The sequence below is a fragment of the Staurois parvus genome, unplaced genomic scaffold (assembly GCF_062004578.1).
Source record: "Staurois parvus isolate SC_StPar_1 unplaced genomic scaffold, SC_StPar_1.0 ptg000165l, whole genome shotgun sequence".
Classification (NCBI taxonomy): Eukaryota; Metazoa; Chordata; class Amphibia; order Anura; family Ranidae; genus Staurois; species Staurois parvus.
The window spans coordinates 10,389,433-10,413,606 of NW_028317961.1; the positions used below are offsets into that span (position 1 = coordinate 10,389,433).

The 24,174-nt window shown below is 40.8% G+C and overlaps 1 protein-coding gene across 1 annotated transcript in view; it reads right to left on the reverse strand.

Annotated features, from left to right (window-relative positions):
* Positions 1-602: 602 nt before the first annotated feature.
* AHI1 (Abelson helper integration site 1) overlaps positions 603-24,174 on the reverse strand; it is a 435,677-nt gene continuing 412,105 nt past the window's right edge. The window contains exons 25-26 of the mRNA XM_089676204.1: positions 22,467-22,546; positions 603-7,675 (exon numbers count right to left, since the gene is read on the reverse strand). Coding sequence (XP_089532330.1) covers positions 7,471-7,675; positions 22,467-22,546 — 285 coding nt within the window. The 3' untranslated portion in view covers positions 603-7,470. The remainder of the gene's footprint in view (positions 7,676-22,466; positions 22,547-24,174) is intronic.

Sequence of the window (24,174 nt, forward strand, 5' to 3'; positions counted from 1 at the left end):
CAGTGGCACAGGGAACATCTCACGAGTAGAAGGAAAAATGGATTCAATAAAATTTCAGCAAATTTTGGATGGTAACTTGATGCCATCTGTGAAAAAGCTGAAGTTAAAGAGAGGATGGCTTCTACAAATGGATAATGATCCTAAACACACCTCGAAATCCAGGGGGGATTACATCAAGAGGCGTAAACTGAAGGTTTTGCCATGGCCTTCACAATCTCCTGACCTCAACATAATTGAAAATCTATGGATAGACCTTAAAAGAGCAGTGCGTGACAGACAGCCCAGAAATCTCAAAGAACTGGAAGACTTTTGTAAGGAAGAATGGGCAAAGATACCTCAAACAAGAATTGAAAGATTCTTGGCTGGCTACAAAAAGCGTTTACAAGCTGTGATACTTGCCAAAGGGGGCAGTACAAGATATTAACTCTGCAGGGTGCCCAAACTTTTGCAGACGCCATTTTTTTGTTTTCTGTTATTTTGAAAGTGTAAATGATGGAAATAAAATCTAACTTTTGTTGACATATTATAAGAATGTCTAATCTGTAATTTGATGCCTTTTGGAGATTTTTCCATCTTTCCTTGGCTTCTTTATGCACATTAATACAAATTTTTAGCTGGGGTGCCCAAACTTTCGATCCCCACTGTAATTGCTTAGCGATCTGGTCACATTAGTTTTTATTTTAATTAATTTAAATACAGTAATTAAATTTTAGGTCAAATGTTGATGTGTTCATACCATAGATTGCCTTATCAAAAGAGAAGGCACGAAAGCAACAGTATTTGGCTGTTCAACATGCATGGTAAACTAGTACTGCATTGCACACATTGAACATCAATGTACAATCAACTAGATAGGCTCATGGATAGTGATTGCCATTTATGAGTACTTCCATGTGAACATATGGCTAAAAAAAAAAACATATTCATTTCTCTTATTCATTAGTATATCAGCCCAAAGCAGATGAGAGATCGGTAAATATCTGACTTCAGGTGACCTCTGACCGAGACACAGAGCTATGGTGACGATTTGTGATTTGCTGAATAAAATTGATCTTTACAGCAAATAAAGCATCCCTGACAAAGTCAAGCTCTAACAAAGCTAATAATGCTAAATAAGAGTGCAAATAATTGGATTTTTGTACTTAAAGTAAAATTAATTTCTAGGAGTTCATTGAGGAACAGAGGATTCAGAGACAATAGGTTTATAATGCCACCTACAGGAAGATTCGGATACTGGCCAACAAAGAAACAGTGACTAACTAGGTAAAACCCCTCCCACTACTGGCATGCCACTTTTGTATAAAAGCAATACTAGGATAAAAATCATATACACAGAAGGGTGGGACCTGTGTTCCTCAATGAACTCCAATAAATGGATTTTATGGCAAGTACAGAAAGTACAAAAATCCCTTTTTCTTTCTCGTTCATTGAGGGATACAGGGTTTAGGTGCACTTTGGGCATGCAAATACAGTCCATCTGAAGGACGAGCAACAGTAACAAAACATCAACAGCTCCCCCCCCCAAACAAAAACCCCCAACAACTTCCAGAATGCCATTACGCCTGAATCTGGCATCAGAAAAGGCATGAGCAGCTAGCTTGTATAACCTTTCAGCAATGGAACAGGTATCAGCCTTGTAAATCTAGGAAAACAGCTGCCAGATGCCCGAAGGCCCAGAGGCACTCACAGATCTAGTAGTGGCAAAGGGCCAGCACCTTGGTGAACACTTGGAGTGGGAAAGACAGGCTAAGAGGTAGAGTTATAAACTGATAGTGCTAGAGATCCAAAGCATAGTGAAGAAAATGAGTGAATGGGGGCATACAAGTATGCATCCTTGTTGTCCATAGAGGACAGAAAGCCTCTCTATTAAAGGGAGGCTGTAGCAGACCTGGCAGCTCCCATGCTAGATTTCTGGGCCTGAATGAACACAATTTAGGACTTTAAATCCAAGATGCAGCGAATGCACTTTTCGGTTTTGCAATTGTGAAGAGCTTGGAGCAAAACCCCTTAACCCTTTCAGCCACAGGAACTAGGCAGTAACCCCCGATCTAGACGATCAAAAGGAAGAGCTGCATGGAGATCGACTAGTGTGGACACCCAGACAATTTAGAAGACATGAATCGGGGAGGGGACAGAGAGGAACTTTAGCCTGTAGCTCCTGGAAACCACTTCCTGTAACTATGGATTTGAGATGCTGATAAGGTGTCCACCAAGGGGTCCAAAAGGTTTGGGAATTTGGAGAGCCAAGGTCTATGGTTTAAAGGATTAGTACACCTTTTAACAAAAAATAATAAATGCACATTTTTATGCAGGCAAAAAAAAGTACATTTACTATTTTTTGTTTTAGGAGCCTGAAAAGCTTTGCATCAGCGATCAGCATTGCTGGTGCCATGCAGTTCTTCTGCAGACTGTCAATGTAAGCTGTCTGCCCATACATTTTATGGGCAGGCAGTTTTACACTGACAGGAAGAATCAATGAACTATCACAGAGCTCAACAGTGCCGTATTAGTTCACTGAGAACTACAAGCTGACAGCTGCAAAGGATAATGGTACTTGTAGTTCATGCCGCGCTCTCTTTGAATTGTGGCAGCGACAAGGGGTTCGGATCTGGGGAGAGGGGTCTGATGCTGAACATATTAGACCCTAAATAGAGGTGTAACATGTTCAGAAAGGTGAACTTATTCTTTAACTGGGCACCTGGCTTGGGTCCGGCTTTAATGGTTAAGGCCTGGGAGTGATACAAGTTGTCCCTCCCGGAAGCATAGGCTTCTGCTGCAGTGGCAGATGAGTGCTCTCACCTCCAGTGACCTCCTTGATGGGAAGAAAGACAATGTCCATCAAGGCATGCCTAGCAAAGGCTTTTTATATGTCCACAGCCCAACATTTCATCCAAAGAGTTCTCTGCATGTTTAATGAATGGAGATTCACATGGACAATGAGAGGGGTGATATCTACTAAACCATCAACATATAGTGCTTAAGGCACACATTAGTCTAGGGCTATTGCCATGAGCTCTAAAAGCTCCACAAACATGGGATCAATATGAAGAGAGATGGGATTCCTTCTCATGGACCTAGTCCATTCCCCTAAAGTTTCGCAGACTACCGTCATGGTCAGTGTAGGTTGTAATGAAGCACGGCTACAGAAAAATAGGAATTTTGACTTAACTTCAAATTCTTTATCTTGGTGTACAGTACAGGATACTGTATTCATAGACCATGGGTCATATTATGCAGGCTACCTTCACGTTAGCAAAAAATGTGCTAGGGCACATACAACCTCACACACTTTGTGTGGCTCCAGTTTTTTTACCAAACAATAAGGAGTGACCAAGACACAGGGATATTTGTCCTATACTGTACTCCGAGATAAGGAATTTATAGTGTGGAAGTGTGAGGCCATGCCACTGTGTGATTAGGCAGATTTTGGAGGAAACAAGCACCTTAATGGGCCAGGTGTGTGCTTCATTCATAGTGGAGCTGGGATCAGAGTTCAGGACCCCACCCTTCTGAGAGGGTCATTGTGTGGAGGGAGCTGCGTGAGGTGCTGGCATGCACTGTACTGTCCAGGTCAGGACAGACCAAGGCCCAAGAGAGTGTCCATGAGGGACAGAGCAGCTGGGAAGCTGCAAGCGAAGAATCAGAGAGAGACAGTCAGGAGGACCAAAAGAAGTACTAATCAGAGCAGTAAAGCTGCAAGGGAGCCACAAGGCTAAATGCTGTTTTCTGTACCAGATGGTGAGAACCCCTGCGTGGGAAACCTTTTTTGTGAACTTTCATTTGTTTTAAATAAAAGTGCGTAGAAAAATCCCTCGAAAATACTTCTGGCGTGGAGTAAACTCACGGTTTGGTGCTACCAAATTAGCTAAATTACCCCAAATCATGACAATAGGTAAGTCAAAATAACTTGTAATCAGACTATGGGATGTCCCCAAGCAATAAATTGAGGGGTCGAGGAAGGTTCTTCATTGAAGGGAAGGCATAAACCAGCTTGAACTGAATCCAGGGAATCACCCCACATCTACTGCAAAGACTAGATGATTGGCTGCTATTGTGCTCTTTGCTGGGTATCACATGCGTCCCTGTGTCTTTAAGGAGGGGTGGGCTCCCTGCGGGCATACCTGCCCTTAATCTATCCATTACTATATTAGCAAATGTGTGTAAACAAAACCCTTTGCTTTTAACATAAACTACAGGGCCAATTCAGTTGATTTGCAGACTGGCTGGTAAGTGTGCTGGGAAATCCTTTGTATGTTTGTGATGGTGATTGTATTATGTCAGAGGGAAAGGCTGAAAAAATTGAATAAAAGCATCAACTCAAAACAATAGGGGCTTGTTGATTATGAAGAGAGAAGCATTGCTTATTAACACTCCTATAGCATTTATGATGTGTTTATTAAGTGCTTTCATTGTGTTTATGAAGCGTTGAAAACACTTCAAGAATGCTAGATAAGTGTCCATGGAAGTGTTGTTTTTCTAGTGTGAAGTGCTTAAAGGGGAGGCGATGTAGAAAATATGATCTACTTTAAAGTGTGGTTAGGTTGTGGTGTGACAGCAGACATTTTTTTTAATTCTCTACAAGCTGGATTTGTATACTTAGATCTCTGACACTTGGCTTGGTCCAGCTCAGCTTTGCTGACACCAAAGCTTTGTCACTAACAATAATGCTCAATGCCTTTGCTCCTTCCTGGCACTGCCAGTATTGCTCACTAGCTTGATGCTTTTGCCTGCACACAGAAGCAAATGGTGTTACCACACAACTTCTTTGTACAACCAGAAAGTGGGTGGAGCTGCTCTGTCCTAGTTCTCTATTATTTCCCAGTGCATTGTGGGATACAGGAGCCTCCACTGCCAATCCCCCAGTGCCTCAATTATCACTTTATAAATGCTTTACTAATACATCATAAATGCTCTAGGTGCTGTTAAGGTGTGGTTATAGAGCATTACCATTGAAGTCAATGGAGGTGACTGACAAGCATTGATGCTTCATGAAAGCAACATGCTGCTTAATTTTTGACATGACAACACAACAAAACACAATACTACCTCTCTTGTGTGAAGAGTACTGTGTGGTGTCATTGAAATATTCATTGCCGGCATTGAAGGGAAGTTATGAGGCATTCAAAATGCAGAATAAATGCTGCATAAATACATGGTAATTAACGTGTGAATGAGCCCCAAGTCTGATGGAATCAACTCTACTTGTTTTAAGACAACAGAGTCCTCAAAGATGGGTTCCTAGTCTCTGTTCATTTGTCTTGGCAAATAGACATGTCCACAATTGGTGGCTAAAGGGCTGGATCTGCAATAAGGCCTTTAAGAGGGCTTCAAAATGCATATCAACACAATCCTTAAAAGAGGGAACATCCTTAATAGTAACTGTAAGGTGTTTAATAAGAACTGAAATGGCAGAATCTATATCTTCTTCAAATCCTTTTTCATAGGATGAATCTCAGCAAAAAGGAGGAGCAAAAACTCTCTCAAGGTTGAGCCAATCCTTGTAGTGCACAATCTGTGCATGTTTGGGAAAGTATTTTTTGGCCCAATGGGTCTCAACTGCCCACAGGATCTTCTTTTGTGGAGTCAGGTGCTGTTAGGCAAAGATTAGTGCGCACCGAGTCAATTAATGTGTCCTCAGTAGAGAGTATTTGGTGTGAAGCTGTAGCTTGTACCTTATGAAATGTAGGGTAAGGAAAATCCTGTGGAGTCCCGTCCAGTCCTGTGCAGATAAAATTTCTCTTCTGCACCCTGCATTTCTTCATCCTCCTTACTCCAGATTGGAAGGGAAAAAATATCAAACTTAAAATGCTTGCACTGAGAAACGTTAGAAACCAAATGGCAGGGAGTACTTTAATATGGTGAATAACCCCCAAATCCTCTTGCTGTGAAACTGCATGCGGCTTGTGATATTAAAAGCCAGGAACTGGTGTCAGAAACAGGAAAACCCTGACTTATCAGCAATGCTGAGTCTGCTAGAAGTCCAGGCTTTGCCTATCATGGTGGGCATACAGTCAAAAGGGGTCTTCAGGGTCTGGGAATCATAAAAATGGACTACAGCTCTGGATCTGTATAGCACCCTGCGGCTGACTACATGTTGAATTTCATGCCAAGGTGAGCACCTGACACAGGATTCAGTGCCTGAAACAAACATTACAGGCTGGCCTCACACAATGAGGTCTTGGTATAGTCTCCAAGGTACACATTGAGGGTCACTAATCTGGAAATTGCAAGAGAGTGCAGAGCAATAAGCAATTGTATCTTGACAGGAATTAAAAAAATGAAGTTTAAAAAAAAATATTCTTCAGAGGAGAACAGGTCCATCACCTAAGGACCTAAGCAAAAAGTGGAGTCTCACAAAACTAGAGTGGATGGGTTTATAAGATTCTGCACTAGGGGTGGCTCTAGAAAGTTTCCAATCATTCGAAGGTAGCCCGAATATAACCCATCCTCTATGAATACAATTTCTGTATCATACACTGTATAATTAGGACACAAAGTTTTCCAAATACTTATTTATGTGATCCTTAAAAACAGGCGCATTCATTAAAGGGATCATTAGCACATCATTAAGAAGAGATATTGTGGGATCCACAGCAGTAATGACCCATATTAAAAGACTCCTCAAATGGGTAAAAAACTGCCAAAAGTTTAGAAGGAGTGAAAAGCTTATCAGGAGTGTTCCAGACTTCATAATGGATGTCTGGGATTAGTGGGTGCACCATGAAAGTCTTGGCAGGTTTAGGGCTTCTAAGAAATCCTAGACAGGTAGCAGCACTGATAGCAGCTGTTGGCTGCTTTTCCATTTTTAAAGTGGTGGGCACAGTATCAGTAAGAGTTGAATCAATATAAGCCTGGGAAAAATGGCAGCTGCCTGAGACCCCTCAGTGGCATTATTATCCATTTCATCCAAGAATGTTTGGAACCTGCAGTCAGTCAGCAGTAAGGGTTGCATTTTGTCTTATGAAATCCTGCATAACTGTGCTGAAATCCTCCCAGGAGAGAAGTGCAATCTTCCAGTCCAGTGGAATCTGGGTAGGGCTCCAAAATTATTGCTGAGGGTACGCTGGTCGAAATAACTGTGTATAGAGGCCAGCTCAAGCAGCATGTAGGGAAATGTTGATGGAAGAAAAAAATTACTTTGAAGTAAAGAAAAAAAAAATGCTTAGTAAAACTAGGCAAACTTATCTTAGTAGAGAAAAGACACTAACAAAATACAGGAGCATGCTTGGAGTGGGAGGGGTTAAATTGTGCTAGTCATTTTTTTTGTTTGCAGGTGTCCTGTAGGTAGCAGTATAACCCAAATGTCTCTGAATCCTGTCTCCCTCAATGAACAAGAAACAAATATTTCAAAAGTAAGTCTGCAGTTATAATTTATAATTACATATTCTTGCTCAAGTCCATTTGTGACTGGTTCTCTTTAATGCTGTTGTGGTATGCATTAAGTTTAATTCACAGACATGGTCTTGACTCTCACTCATCTGGCTCAAACGCAACATTTGTTTTTCCTACTGTAGGAGATTTTTTAAAACTGGTCTTCTTTTTTGGTTTAACACTGTGGTCCAGTCTTGGAAGATCCCGTTCAGAACCCACAGAAGTGGAAGTTCCAATTACAAAGGCCCCCAGCTGTGAACTTACATCAGGTGATTTTGTCATGTCCGGAGCTCTTTGCCTTGTTCTAATAAAGTAAGTATGAAAAAAAAATACATTTCAGAAGACAAGATATAACAAGAATATAACAGGAACAAAATGAATTGCAAAATTGAAAACATTCATATTTAGTTTTAAAGCCCAACTTCAGCAAAATCATTTTAACATTATATTTAGTTTTGGATTTAGCAGGGAAGGGATTATATCTTGTGCAGGTTTTTATTGCTGATTGTGTCCATATTAGGGAGATTTTCTTTCAGTTCCAGCCAGGGCAGGAATTGATTGAAGATCTATACAATGGGTTGAAAACAAAAACAGATTTTAGAGAGGAAAGTGAGAACCTCTGACAATAATTTTTATTGTTGTCTGTGCTTTCCTGTCCTGTTGACATCTCCCCCTCCCTCCCCTTTTTGTATGATGGGAGCTAAGGGAAATTTTGGGAAGAGAACATAAAAGTTTGCCGGTTAATTTATTCTCTTTCCCACTTTATCCAAAAATGGAAAATCGTAATTTCTGTACGAGGAATGATCAGCTGATAATCTGATCGTTAGTATAGCGCTTTCAACAGTCAGGTCTGAATTTTTGGATGACGAAAACCGAGGGTGCAAGCTATAAAATTGTATCATACGTGAACACAACGTCCAATTTTCTTTAAGGTGTACAGTTATTGTACGGAAATAATCAAATAGAAAAAAAACGTGCATGATCAGAAGCATAGAACAACCCAACACTTCCTCTTCTACTATGCTAGTATGTAGCTACATTTGCTTTGCTGGCCGAGAATTTTTCTTACAAGTCAATACCATTCCGACTACATCATGATGCGCACATTCGTGGAAAATCGGACAATTGCTAGTCCGATTTTCTTTTAGTGTGTATGGCTTAAGGTTTTATGGAAACCTGTTAGAACTAAAACAGATAGGCTGGAATGGCAGACCTCATCTGGGCTGCTTGTTGCCTGGCTGTCATGCTGATACTTTGGCCTTAATAGTTTTCAAGTCAATGAACTAAAGCTAATATAGAGCACACAAAGCTCATTATCACATTAACATGATAATGAGCCTCCATGAATTTACATATAAATGGCTCATATATAAAGTGAACAAAAAATTTAATCCATTGTACCTATCCATTATTAAGCTGCCCACATTTGGATAGAAATAAAGAAAATAATAATAGAAGGAAAATTTGTACGAGAATCCCCAGAATTATCAAATATTGTTTAAAAGATTTTGTTTGCTTTTACCATTTGATCTTGGAATGAATGGACTTTACCAAATGCAAACCACATACACTATTAGAAATACATTTGTTCAAGAAACATTTTCCATTCTACTTATATTTTCTCATCATTGCAGCCAAAAATGAATGGCGATTTAACCCACTAATGATTAGAAAAATGAACAAACTTTCTTAGAACATTCTTTTCCTAACAATTTTTGTTCGACATACTACCCATCTATGGCCTTAGAGATGATGGTTGCATTCATTTTCTTTCTTTTTTTTTCAAGTTAAGAACATTTTCTGCAAGTACAGACAATTTCATGTTTATCCTACCAAAAATTCAGTATGTTTGTAATTTCCTGTTTATAAATCTCTAAACAAAAATGTAATCAGCTTTCCCAGCTGTCATATACTGTATGAACTTCAAAACCCCTCAGCCCCATGTAACAGAAAGAAGGCAAGGTAGTGATGTTTGCAGTCCAAATCCAGGAGTCCAGGAGAATGGTCTGGGGTGACATCGCTGCACCAACATAAGAACAGTGCAGTGAGTGAATACTGTTACTGGCAGGATCACCAGGTGAAAATAAAGGTAACCTGCATGAAAGAATGGTTATGTTAAAATGCCAGTTTAAATGCAAATCGTGCTTACTGTCTATATTTATTAAAAATAATGAACAATATTTATTTATAGGTGAAAAAATACACATTTCCAGACTGTTGTTCCTTATTTACAATCCTCAAAATCTTGCAGTTTTCATGCAATTGGCCTGTAAAAAACATTACTTAACTCTAACATAGCACAATGTATAGAAACTGCTTTTATTACTTCATAAAACATCCTCATTTAGAAGTGAGTTCTATGAGATTCAAGAAAAGCCTGTTCTTCTAGGGTGCATTAATAACTTCCTCTAGACTTTCATCTGACTGACTGACCGAAGGAAGTAGTCCTTATTTCTTATACATTGTAACTGCTTATAACCTGATTTTAAAACAGCCTTTGGGCGCATGACCTGTCCAATAATGGAAAACAAACCAAAAGGAAACATGTCCACTACATAGCAATAAGTAGAAGTTCCAGCACAGAAATAACAAGTCCTTTTGTTGCTGCAGAGATTAATGAGTACTTCAAGTATGTGACAGGTTTGTATTCCTTTTTTAAAATCCCTATTGATGGTCTAGCTAACTCCTGTATGGGAGTATATAAATATGATTTCTACTAATACCATAAAAGCGCCTGAAAAAAGTCGATGTCGTGTGGTGTACCTGGTAGACACAGAACACTGGCAGCCAGAAAAAAATAGGTAAATAATTTAACCTCATGGCGCTGGTGGTATTCAAATATGTGGCCTGTCAGCAGCAGGGCCTTGGGGCTGAATACTTGCATACCAGATGGAAACAAACATATGCTGAGAGCGCACATGCTGCATGCTCTCTGCACAGTTACCGGAACCTATCAGAAAGCTCCCAAACGCTACTTTCTCTGATCATATGACCACTGTGACAGCCAATCACGGTGGACACATGATCATAAACCTCGCTCCGCCTCCTGGCATCACAAACTCCTTAAAATCCCTTTTACACTAATGCGGTGCGTTACATCGCATTTGATTCACACAGGAACCGCACCGCATTCCTGTGCAAATCACATGCAATTTGTATGCAGTGTGATTGGAGCCATACATTTTGTATGGCTAAAATTGCACCACACCCGCACTAAAAAGGTGCAGGTGTGCGTACTATAATCAGATTGCATGGGTATTCACACCTATGCGATCCAATTCTGCACATCGCACCATGTTTTGCGGACCGATTTCGGGGTGTTTTTAACTTAACATATGGGGTGAAATTCTGATGCGGTGCAGAATTTGCACAGAAAACGCTGCAAATTCTGCACTGCATCAGTGTGAACCCAGTGTATAGGGTCAGGAGGTGCGATGCCAAGGTGTTAATCTATTAATTTAACTTTTACAAACTTAGTGTACAACCAGACTACCTGTGCTAACATTTTTCTACTATAGACTTCCCCACTCTGGTTGATAAGAAAGAAAATATATATACAGTACTGTGCAAATGTTTTAGGCAGGTGTGAAGAAATGCTGTAAAGTAAGAATGCTTTCAAAAATACATATTTTGAATGTTTATTTTCATCAATTTACAAAATGCAAGGTGAACAGAAGAAAAATCTAAATCAAATCAATATTTGGTGTGACTACCCTTTAGCTTCAAACCAGCATCAATTCTTACACTTTTCATATGTTTTTCATATTCAATTTCATATGCAGGTTGAAACACAGTTATTAAGTGAAACAGAAACAGCTGTACAGGAGGCTTTACTAAACCCAAGACCCTGCATTCACTATATTAGGTCTCCCACAGCACACATAACATGGAAATTAAATTATTTTAGTAAATATAAACTGCTAAATACTTTTTTTCATCAGCAGTTAGAGCAGTCTTGTGACTTATATTAGTGTCCAGCTGAGAACTGGTTAAAGCGTGTAGGAGTAATTTTCATTCTGTTCTGACTGTCCTGTGAGGCTGCATGAACCCTGAACCTCTCTGTACAGTGCTAATTGGCCTTGTGCTGATCACATGCACCCTCCCAAAGAAAAAAAATACCTTTCTAGCAATACACACTAAACTGAGCATGTGCAGAGTGACTCCTAGAGCTCTGTATTATTAGCAGATGGATTAGGGACTGTGGAAGAAGGGGAGATTCAGAAAAGATGATGAAACAGCCTTTTTACATAATGCAGAGGATTAATCCCTTAGGTTCCACAGTGAATACAATAAGCATGCTTTACTACATATAAAGACTGATTTTACTGTTGTGGGTTTATTAACACTTTAAACAGAGTTAGGAACAGCCAAACTCTGCTACTAAGGTGCGGTTAAAGAAGACAGTTTCATGTCAAAGTTCATCATGGCAAGACTGAGCACAGGAACAAGACACAAGGTAGTTACACTACATCAGCAAGATATTAGGCTAGGTTCAAATCTGTGCGGGTGGTGCTGTTGCGGATTCGCACAGTACAGACAGAAGTGGTCTTCATGGAAGAGTTATGACCCTAAAGCCATAAGCCTCCATAATGGAAACAAGGCTAAGTGACTCAACTATGCACGAAAACATAGGAACCATGGTGCAGAAAAACAGCAGCAGGTGTTCTGGACTGATGAGTCAAAATTTGTCACAATAATGAGTGTCCGCAAGCAACAGTAAAGTATGGTGGAGGGTCTTTGAAAGTTTGGGGCTGCATTTCCGCAAACGGAGTTGGAAATTTGGTCAGGATCAACGGTGCCCTCAATGTTGAGAAATACAAGCAGATACTTATCCATCATGCCTTACTATTAGGGAGGGGTTTGACTGGTCTCAAATTTATTTTGTCTGGGATTACATGAACAGACAGAAGGATTCGAGGAAGCTTACACCCACAGAAGATCCATGGTTAGTTCTCCAAGATATTTGGAACAACCTACCTGCCGAATTCCTTCAGAAACTGTGTGCAATTGTACTCAGAAGAATGGATGCTGTTTTGAAGACAAAGGGTGGACACACCCAATATTGGTTTGATTTGGACTTCTCTGCTTTTCATTTACTTTTTTTTTTTTACTCATTTTGTAATTGATAAAAATAAACTATTAACATTTGTATTTCTGAAAGCTTGCTTAATTTACAGCATTGTTTCACACCTGCCTAAATTTTTGCACAATACTGTGTATTTGTTGGATAACAAGAGAGTTAATTAAGGGATACAGCTGGATGGTAAAAACATACGACTATACTATAACCCCTCCTACCTGCTGAATTATAGTAAGCAGGCCAGATAGAGAACACGAGGGGAAGAAACCTTGTCTCAGTCATGCAACACTGGACCCAGATGAATTTTATATCATTTTTTTGAGACAGATAGAGCTTTCTTTTAGTGGCATTTAATCAACCCTGGGTTTTTAATTTTTTTTTTGCAATATTAAAAGGAAAAAAAATTGTTTGTTATAAAAAATTTTGCAAGCATATAAGCTTTCTTCATAAATGTAGGCCAAAATGTAGTCTGTTACATTTCTTTGGTAAAAATAAACCAAATCAGTGTCTATTACCGTATTTTCCATCGTATAAGACGACCCCCTACTTTTCCTGTTAAAATATAGGGTTTGGGCTATACTCGCCGTATAAGACTACCCCTCTTCCAACGCACACCAAATAAAAATTAAAAAACATCAGATTTGATTTCAATATGGTATGGTATTTCAGTATGGTATTCCAATGATGGGATGCTATTCCTCCCACTGACACCAATGATGGGGCACGATTCCTCGCTCTGACACCAATGATGGGGCACTATTCCTCCCACTGATACCAATGATGGTGCCCCATCATTAGTGTCAGTGTGTGAGGAATAGTGTCCCATCATTAGTGTCAGTGAGAGGAATAGTACTCCATCAGTGTCAGTGGGAGAAATCGTGCCCCATCATTGGTGTCAGTGGGAAGAATCGTGCTCCATCATTGGTGTCAGTGGAAGGAATAGTGTCCCATCATTGGTGTCAGTGGGAAGAATCGTGCCCCATCATTGGTGTCAGAGGGAAGAATCGTGCCCCATCATTGGTGTCAGAGCGAGGAATCGTGCCCCATCATTGGTGTCAGAGCGAGGAATCGTGCCCCATCATTGGTGTCAGAGCGAGGAATCGTGCCCCATCATTGGTGTCAGTGGGAGGAATAGCACCCCATCATTGGTGTCAGTGGGAGGAATAGCGCCCCATCATTGGTGAAAGTGGGAGGAATAGCGCCCCATCATTGGTGTCAGTGGGAGGAATAGTGTCTCAACATTGGTGTCAGTGGGAGGAATAGTACTCCATCATTGGTGTCAGTGGGAGGAATAGTACTCCATCATTGGTGTCAGTGGGAGGAATAGTACTCCATCATTGGTGTCAGTGGGAGGAATAGTACTCCATCATTGGTGTCAGTGGGAGGAATAGTACTCCATCATTGGTGTCAGTGGGGGAAGGAATAGTGTTCCATCGTTGGTGTCAGTGGGGGGTGGAATAGTGCCCCATCGTTGGTGTCAGTGGGGGGGAGGGGAGGAATAGTGCCCCATCGTTGGTGTCAGTGGGGAGGAGGAATAGTGCCCCATCGTTGGTGTCAGTGGGGGGGGGAGGAATAGTGCCCCATCGTTGGTGTCAGTGGGGGTAGGAATAGTGCCCCATCGTTGGTGTCAGTGGGGGTAGGAATAGTGCCCCATCGTTGGTGTCAGTGGGGGTAGGAATAGTGCCCCATCGTTGGTGTCAGTGGGGGTAGGAATAGTGCCCCATCGTTGGTGTCAGTGGGGGGAGGAATAGTGCCCCATCTTTGGTGTCAGTGGGAGGAATCGTGCCCAGTCATTGGTGTCAGTGGGAGGAATAGTGCCCCGTCATTGGGAGGAATAGTGTCCCAACATTGGTGTCAGTGGGAGGAATAGTACCCCATCATTGGTGTCAGTGGGGGAAGGAACAGTGTTCCATCATTGGTGTCAGTGGGGGGTGGAATAGTGCCCCATCGTTGGTGTCAGTGGGGAGGAGGAATAGTGCCCCATCGTTGGTGTCAGTGGGGAGGAGGAATAGTGCCCCATCATTGGTGTTAGTGGGGGGAGGAATAGTGCCCAATCATTAGTATCAGTGACACCAATGATGGGGCACTATTCCTCCCACTGACACCAATGACACTTGCTGACCCCTGTTCCAGCATGGTGCTGCTGCAGCCAGCATACGTGGTTGCAGCAGCACCTCTGCACGGCACACTTACCGGCCGCTCCCTCACTCTATTTTCGTGGGGCCGCTTGGCTGCGCCTCCTCGCCGGTGATTGGCCGTCAGTGTGCCTTTCCTGAGCTACAGTTCTGGCGCCCAATCACTGGTGAGGAGGCGGAGCCCAGCGGCCGCGCGAACATCGGGCAGCCAAACTGAATGAAGGAGCAGCCGCGCTTCCTGGACTGGATCGTTTTTGGACTGGGACCGGAGCCAGGTAAGAAACAGCAGCCCCCTGCCCGCCCCTGTACTTAGTGTCCTTTCCTTTGGAAGGGAGGGGTGGCGGCGGCACTGCGCCGCCCCCCCTAAAAAGTGCTGCCCTGACAACAAGTGTCAGCATGCCGTATATCGGCGTATAAGACGACCCCCAACTTTTGAGAAGATTTTCATGGGTTAAAAAGTCGTCTTATACGCCGGAAAATACGGTATATAATAATTTAGTCTGTGTGAAAGTTATAGAGTCTACAAACCAAGGTATATACAGTTGTGTTCAAAATAATAGCAGTCAGACATCACTAACCTGATCAATCACTGTTTTTGGTAGAAATGATATTTCTACAAGGCAAATAATTTACTAGCAGGTGTAGTAGAGTAATAGAAATCCAACAGACCCAACAGTCATGACATGCATGCTGCTGATTCTGTGCACTTGAATCACTAATTGAAAGGGGCATGTTCAAAATAATAGCAGTGTGGAGTTCTATTAGTGAGGTAATTTATTCTTTGAAAAACAGGTGGCAATTATTGCCGTTATTTAAGGAAGGAAGGCAGCAAATGTTGTACATGCTGGTTACAGTGCATTTCTCTCGGAAATTCTGAGGAAAATGGGTCGTTCCAGACATTGTTCAGAAGAACAGCGTACCTTCATTAAACAGTTGATTGGAGAGGGGAAAACATATAAAGAAGTGCAGAAAATGATAGGCAGCTAAGCTAAAATGATCGCAAATGCTTTAAAATGGCAACCAAAACCTGAAAGACGTGGAAGAAAGCGAAAAACTACCATTCGAATGGATAGAAGAATAGCCAAAATGGCAAGGACTCAGCCAACAATCAGTTCCAGGAAGATCAAAGAAGGTCTAAAGTTACCTGTGAGTACGGTTACAATTAGAAGACGCCTATGTGAAGTCAAGCTATCTGCAAGAAGCCCCCGCAAAGTCCCACTGTTGAAAAAAAAGACATGTGCTGAAGAGGTTACAATTTGCCAAAGAGCACATTGGACTGGCCTAAAGAGAAATGGCGCAACATTTTGTGGACTGATGAAAGTAAGATTGTTCTTTTTGGGTCTAGTGGCCGGAGACAGTTTGTCAGATGACCCCCAAACACTGAATTCAAGCCACAGTACAGTGTGAAGACAGTGAAGCATGGTTGTGCAAGCATCATGATATGGGGATGTGTCAGGGCTCCCAGGTGTGACCAGAGGTGTGTGGCTGACACAGGGAAACGCAGACCTCAGATATGTTATAAACAATATAATTTATTAACACTAACAATACAAACATAAACGCAGTGCAATACTAAAACATAATACAGTGCAACCAAACCAAACCAAACCAACCACCCACAGATAACAGTACATACAAGCAAGCGTCGTCAGGCAGGCCGGGTCAATATCAATAGGGCAGGTAGGTACAGGGGGAGCAAGCGGAGATTGGTCGGGGTCACAGGCCAGGTTCAGCAGGTAGCAAGCAGCGTAGTACAGAGGGTCAGGCAGAGGGATGGTCAGGGTCACAAGCCAGGGATCAGAACAGGTAGCAAGCAGCGTAGTACAGAGGGTCAGGCAGAGGGATGGTCAGACAAGCCAGGGATCAGAGCAGGGTCAGCAGAGAATCAGACAGGAACAGAGAGCAGGAACAGGATACAGGGCCCAAGAGAACACAACACCAAGGCAGAGTCTGCAAGTCTGGCCATCCCTTAAATACCCCAGCATAATCAGTTCCAGGTGTTAGCTGGCTGCAAAGTTGAGTCTCTGATTGCTGGGAGCACCCGCTGGCCAGCCCTGGTACTGCAGATCAAAAGGCAGGTGAGTCCCACCATTGCTGGCTAGTCCATTCCTGACAGGATGTTTCTCATACTACGGTGTTGGGCCTATTTATCGCATACCAGGGATCATGGATCAGTTTGAATACATCACAATACTTAAAGAGGTCATGCTGCCTTATGCTGAAGAGGAAATGCCCTTGAAATGGGTGTTCCAACAAGACAACGACCCCAAACACACCAGTAAACGTACAACATCTTGGTTCCAAACCAACAAGATTGATGTTATGGAGTGGCCAGCCCAATCCCTGGATCTTCATCCAATAGAAACCTTGTGGAGTGACATCAAAAATGCAGTTTCTGAGGCAAAATCAAGAAATAGAGAAGAACTGTGGAATGTAATCCAATCATCCTAGGCTGGAATACCTGTTCACAGGTGCCAGAAGTTGGTTGACTCCATGCAACACAGATGTACAGCAGTTCGCAGAAACAGTGCTTATACAACTAAATATTAATTGATTCAAAGGAAAGCAAAATCTTCAAACATTTTTCAGTTTATATAGTGAATGTTTGAGTTTGTAAAGAAGAATACAAACACTGCTATTTTTTTTGAACAGTCTAATATTCACTTTTCTTCAAATTTGTTTGAGGAACAACACAAATTTGATCTATTTTTCTTCATGTTTTGATTTGGAATAGAATGTGTAGTGTTCCCAATGCATTTGTGTGTATGGGAAAAAAAAAAGCTATTAGAAGGATTTTAAGTTTCATACACTTTTTTCAACACACTGCTATTATTTTGAACAGAACTGTACATACAGTTGTGTTCAAAATAATAGCAGTGTGTTGAAAAAAGTGAATAAAGCTCAAAATCCTTCTAATAGCTTTTATTTCCATATACACAAATGCATTGGGAACACTACACATTCTATTCCAAAGCAAAACATGAAGAAAAATATATCAAATTTGTGTTGTTCCTCTAAAAAAATTGAAGAAAATTGAATATTAGACTGTTCAAAAAAATAGCAGTGTTTGTATTCTTCTGTACAAACTCAAACATTCACTATATAAACTTAAAAATGTTTGAAGATTTTGCTTTCCTTTGAATCACTTAATTAATATTTAGTTGTATAAGCACTGTTTCTGAGAACTGCTGTACATCTGTGTTGCATGGAGTCAACCAACTTCTCGCACCTGTGAACAGGTATTCCAGCCCAGGATGATTGCACTACGTTCCACAGTTTTTCTCTATTTCTTGGTTTTGCCTCAGAAACTGCATTTTTGATGTTACCCCACAAGGTTTCTATTGGATTAAGATCTGGGGATTGGGCTGGACACTCCATAACGTCAATCTTGTTGGTCTGAAACCAAGATGTTGCACGTTTACTGGCGTGTTTGGGGTCGTTGTCTTGTTGGAACACCCATTTCAAGGGCATTTCCTCTTCAGCATAAGGCAGCATGACCTCTTTAAGTATTGTGATGTATTCAAATTGATCCATGATCCCTGGTATGCGATAAAAAGGCGCAACACCGTAGTGTTGAGAAACATCCCCATATCATGATACTTGCGCAACCATGCTTCACTGTCTTCACAGTGTACTGTGGCTTGAATTCAGTGTTTGGGGGTCATCTGACAAACTGTCTCCGGCCACTAGACCCAAAAAGAACAATCTTACTTTCATCAGTCCACAAAATGTTGCGCCATTTCTCTTTAGGCCAGTCAATGTGCTCTTTGGCAAATTGTAACCTCTTCAGCACGTCTTTTTTTCAACAGTGGGACTTTGCGGGGGCTTCTTGCAGATAGCTTGGCTTCACATAGGCGTCTTCTAATTGTAACAGTACTCACAGGTAACTTTAGACCTTCTTTGATCTTCCTTGAGCTGATTGTTGGCTGAGTCCTTGCCATTTTGGCTATTTTTCTATCCATTCGACGAATAGTAGTTTTTCGCTTTCTTCCATGTCTTTCAGGCTTTGGTTGCCATTTTAAAGCATTTGCGATCATTTTAGATGAGCAGCCTATCATTTTCTGCACTTCTTTATATGTTTTCCCCTCTCCAATCAACTGTTTAATCAAGGTACGCTGTTCTTCTGAACAATGTCTGGAACGACCCATTTTCCTCAGAATTTCAGAGAGAAATGCACTGTAACCAGCATGTACAACATTTGCTGCCTTCCTTCCTTAAATAACGGCAATAATTGCCACCTGTTTTTCAAAGAATGAATGACCTCACTAATAGAACTCCACACTGCTATTATTTTGAACATGCCCATTTCAATTAGTGATTCAAGTGCACAGAATCAGCAGCATGCATGTCATGACTGTTGGGTCTGTTGGATTTCTATTACTCTACTACACCTGCTAGTAAATTATTTGCCTTGTAGAAATATCATTTCTACCAAAAACAGTGATTGATCAGGTTAGTGATGTCTGACTGCTATTATTTTGAACACAACTGTATGTATGTATAATATATATATATATATATATATATATATATATATATATATATATATGTATAGTGTGTGTGATGTATGTGTACATGAGTCTTGAGTAAGCGCTGAATTTAGCACAAAACACATCACCTTTTTTAATGTTCCTGTCATACCTGTGATGTCTTTGTACCAAGGAGTGCAGCAATAATCCGAATTTGTGCATGATACTGAATCTCACAGATAAGCTATGCAGCAGCTCCAGTTCACAACATGTTATAGTCAGTCACTCACCTGGAGCTCCATCATTTTGGCTTTTCTGATTGGGGTTCAATACAACCTTGTGGTTGAGCTGCATCTTTTACTGCCCCTCAACTGCTACCCCCTTTTAGCTGCCTTTTAGCTGGGGTGTACACATGTTGCCAGGATCTATCCTCCTCATACCCCTGCTGATTGTGACCCATTCAAGTGAAAGGGGGGCTTGTGTGGAGTCCAACGGGTTAAAGCAGAAGGTGAGGAGGAGATGCAACACCACCTTTACTACCTGTCATATGCTCTCTAAAGAGTGATTGGAACATGGATGACTCTTCAGAGAGCACCACACGTGTGAATGAATCCTTATGGTGACACCATGACTGGTGTGGTGGTGATCAGGGATACTGGTATGGTGGTGACCAGGGATGTTATGACTGGTGCAGCCATGATTAGGACCCTGTGACTGGTGTGGCGGTGATCAGGGACACTGTGACTGGTGTGGAGGTGATTAAGGACACTGTGACTGATATGGCAGTGATTAGGGACACTTTGACTTGTGTGGTCATGATCAGGGACACTGACTGGTGCAGGAATGATTACAGACACTATCACTGGTGTTGTTGTGATTAGGGACACTGCGGTCACTGGTACCTCTGGTGGTCCAGTGACATTGCACTGCTGTGGTGGTGATCACAGACAATGGATGGTGGTACTAACATTCTGGTATAAGAGCAGCCAGCCATTGTACATTATCACCCCCACAGCAGTACAATGTTGCTGAAGAGACACGGCACTTGCTCTGCTGGCAGTGTGTAAAAAAAATGTTTTTACAATTTTGTATTTTTACATACTGTCACCAGAGCAGTGTAGTGTTACCATCGTGACAATGTACTGCCATGGAAGGGAGGGGGGGTTCCAGATTTTTTTAGGCACTTCAACCCTTTCTAAAATATGTTTGGTCTTATTCAGCAGTAAAAGTGCAGTAACTGCACAGTAACTAGTTAGAATTCACACAGTATAACCATGATCTGAATACAGAAACTGAAATCTGATTTGGGTGGAAAGATCTTTTGCCACATAGTGCCTGCATAGTTTTGGAACCAACTCTAAGCAGAACTCAGCATGGGTATTCTCTCCTACCAGGTAAGTAACCAATGACACCAATGATCTATTTAGCTCTCACTGATAATCAATATGGGAGAACTCTTCACCACTGAGTATCAATATAAGAGGGAACTACAGTGACAATGTAACACAGCACTTTATTACTGAGCATCAATGCAAGGGGGCACGTCATGACTAACTAATGTAAGGGTTTTTTTTTTTTTTTTTTAATGACCCCCAATGTAAGGGAGAGCTTTCCACTGACCAGCTGATATAAGCACGTTTTCACTGAACTGACCACCAGTGTAAGAACTCTTCCACTGACTGTAAGCACTTTTTTTACTGTCTATTACAGGCGTGTCCAACCTCTTGACTTTCCTTGGAAAAAGAAGAAATGTCTTAGGCCACACATAAAATACAATAACAATAAGGATAGCTGATGAGCAGAAAAAGTTACCTTAGGTTCACACCTAAGTGTTTTCTGCAGTGTTTTGCAGAAATGCAGTACAGTCCATTTAACATGATTTCCTATGGGACATGTTCACACCTGTAGGTTTTCAGCCTGTACGTTTTTTGGAAAGGGTCAGGGACTTTTTTTAACGCAAAAAGTTGCGTTTTTTTTTTATAGACTTCAATGGACATGCTGCAGAAAAGCATGTATTGCGTTTTTGCTGCGTTTTGTGTTTTAAATCTGCTTAGCAACAAGAATTTAAAATCAATGAAAAAAAAACACAGCAAAACGCATAAAAAATGTTTAAAAACGCAATGCAGAAACGACTCAAACGCAACCTGCATAGGTGTGAACCTAGCCTTAGGCAGATCACAAGCTAATGATAACTGATATAGATAATGTATCTGAGTAATAAAACTTAATTTTTTTGTATTATTTTTTATTATAAAAGTAAAAGAAAGCAACATAAAACTACTGTAAAATTTGACAGTGTTTATGATAAACTAATGCATCAATATCTGGTTCGATGAATGTATAAGGAATGCTCAATGAATACTCAAAGTGCTCATCAGATACGGTTCTAATTTTACCCTTCGTGTGCTTAATCCTTGAAGTTAGTTGCTCACAAATATAGGTGCTGCTGAAAATGGACATGAATAAGGCGTGACTGTGAAGAGTGGGGTATTTTTTTTTTGTAAGATACAACTTATAAAAGTCAAGTAAAGAGACACTGTCAAATTTTTCCTTGGTTGCATAGGTTCGCTAAGTTTAAAACACATTTTTACAAAAAAATTACATTAAAAAAAAATATTTTTAAGTAAGCTTATGATTTTCTGTTGGGCCAGATTCATAGCCAACATAGGCCATGGGTTAGACACCCTGGTCTACTAATTAAGGTCTACTAATTAAAGGAGGCAGTTCATTACTATCAATGTAAGAGGGAACTTCACCATTGACCACCTATCTAAGCGTGCACTTTCACAATGACCACAAATGTAAGGAGGCACATCACCACTTAAAACCAATGTAACAGGAGACTTTAAAATTGACCACCATGGTGACTGGGCACATTTCTACATATAAAGGGGAGATGTCATGGTGCTAGAAAAAAATTATCCACCTCGGCTGCCAAATTTTCTTGGTATGCAATTGGAAACAGGCTTTCTGTTAACTGCCTAACTGCCAACAAATGGCAAGAAGAGCCAGTGTTACTACTACAAATTCTCCAGTAGATATGGCCAGGAAAAATACAACAAAGAAGACATGCAAGAGTGGTGACTAAGTATTAATGTCAAAGGATATAGGTTTGACATTTTTTTTATCTGAACTGGACAAACGCAAAAGAATAATGTAAAACAATATTTTATTGCTTCTCATTACAAAACTTAAAAACATTTATAAAATACATAAAACAATGAGTGAACGCAAATAAACAGAAGTAAAAAAAAAGTACAGGTTATACAAGTAAAAAAAATGTTCTTAAGTGATTTTTTTTGGCAGTGTTCAAGATCCATTGTTACATAGATAATAAAGCACTTTCCATGGGAATATTATTTGGCACCCCTGAAAGACATGAGAAGAATTCTTTTAACCAATGTTTCTTACTGTGTCACAGGTGAATCTGCATCTGTGTCATGCTGTGACATAAATTTCAGATCCTTTGCCTTGCTGGGGACCACCGACATCTGCAAAAACAACAAATATACACTGTAGAAGAAAGAAAGGCCAATTCTTTGTATCTTACAAAGCCACCAGCTTCCTGGGTAAGAAGAGAATATACCCCATTTCCAACACGTGGTCTCACTTGGGGTCTGTTGATTGTTATGTGGTTACAAGGAAGGAAATAGGCTCAGGCCCCATTTTTACCTCAGACAAGCAATTGTCAGGTGAGAAGCAAGCACTACAGATTGTACAAAAGCACAAGCTTACTTGCACCTGGTCTTTTACCACTGAAAAGGGGACTCTTTGTAACCAATCACACTACACAAACAAGGGAAGAAAAGATGAAGTAATTTTCTAAAAAATCATGAAAATTCCATCTAGGGTAAAATGGACAGTAATGATAGGGCAGAAGATTATTACTGACACTATTAGTATACTACACAGTTTTGGATACATTTAAAGGATAAGTTCACCTTTAAAAAAAAAATTAAATAAAGGCACATTTTTTTCCAGGTAAAAAGAATGTGCATTTATTATTTTTTTTATTGAGAGCCTGTAAAGCATTGCACCCACGATCACATCTTTTTTTTAACTGTGGCAGCAGACACGGAGAAGATCCCGAGTTTGCTGTCCCACCGGGGATTGGCAGGGGGGGGTTACGAGGACAGCTACGGCACTAACGTAACAGGTTACATCCTGAATACAGGTGTTTACAGGTAACATGTTAGAAAAAGTGAATTTATCCATTAGTCCCGTCCTTCGAAAAAAAAAAAAGGCTATTTTATTGTCTAACCCCTGGAGAATTAAAACATTTTGATTTTTGCATTAGTTGTTGCCAAGTATTCAGCTACTGTGCAGTGAGTATCTGGTTTTAAAATGTATTTTTCTTAATCTATGTTCTATATGTACATGACATATTGCACAGTACTTTACAGGGCATGCAGAGTAACTGATATCAGTCACTGCCCCCAAAGCAGCATACAATATAATAATCCTACCACATATACAAGCTAAAGTAAATTGCAGCATACCAGTGTTAAGATGTGGTGGCAGCACTTTTTACCTTTTATATACTTTTCTTTCTTTTATTTTCACCTGGTGATCCGGGAGCAGCAGCAATGTAAATGTGTTAGAACTGCAGAACACCTCACTCTCTCCACATTATATGTCTGCGGATGTGTGTTGAGGGAGGGAGCAGTTCTGTAGTTCAGAACTAAACTGGGCAGGCAGAGAACACTGCTAAAGATTTCAGTGCAGCATAATACAGGATAACAATATAATTATATACTGTATGTTAAAGAACAAATGTACTTTTAGTACATTGATTCCTAAAATGCAGTCTTCTGCTTACCTGTCCACGATATACAAAAATCTTCACTGTGGGGCTTAGTGTTACTAAACCCAGGACTCTGCATTCACTATATCTGGTCTCCCACAGTACACAGAAGGTGGAAATGCAAATACTGTAGTAAATATAAACTGCTAAATACCTTTTCTCAGCTGCAGTATATAGCATTCTTGTGACTTTACGCAGTGTCCAGCGGAGCACTGATTAAAGCTTGTAGGAGGAATTTTAATTTTGCTCTGATTGTCCTATGAGGCTTCATAACCCCTGACCCTCTGTCTGCACAGTGCTGATTGGCCCTGTGGT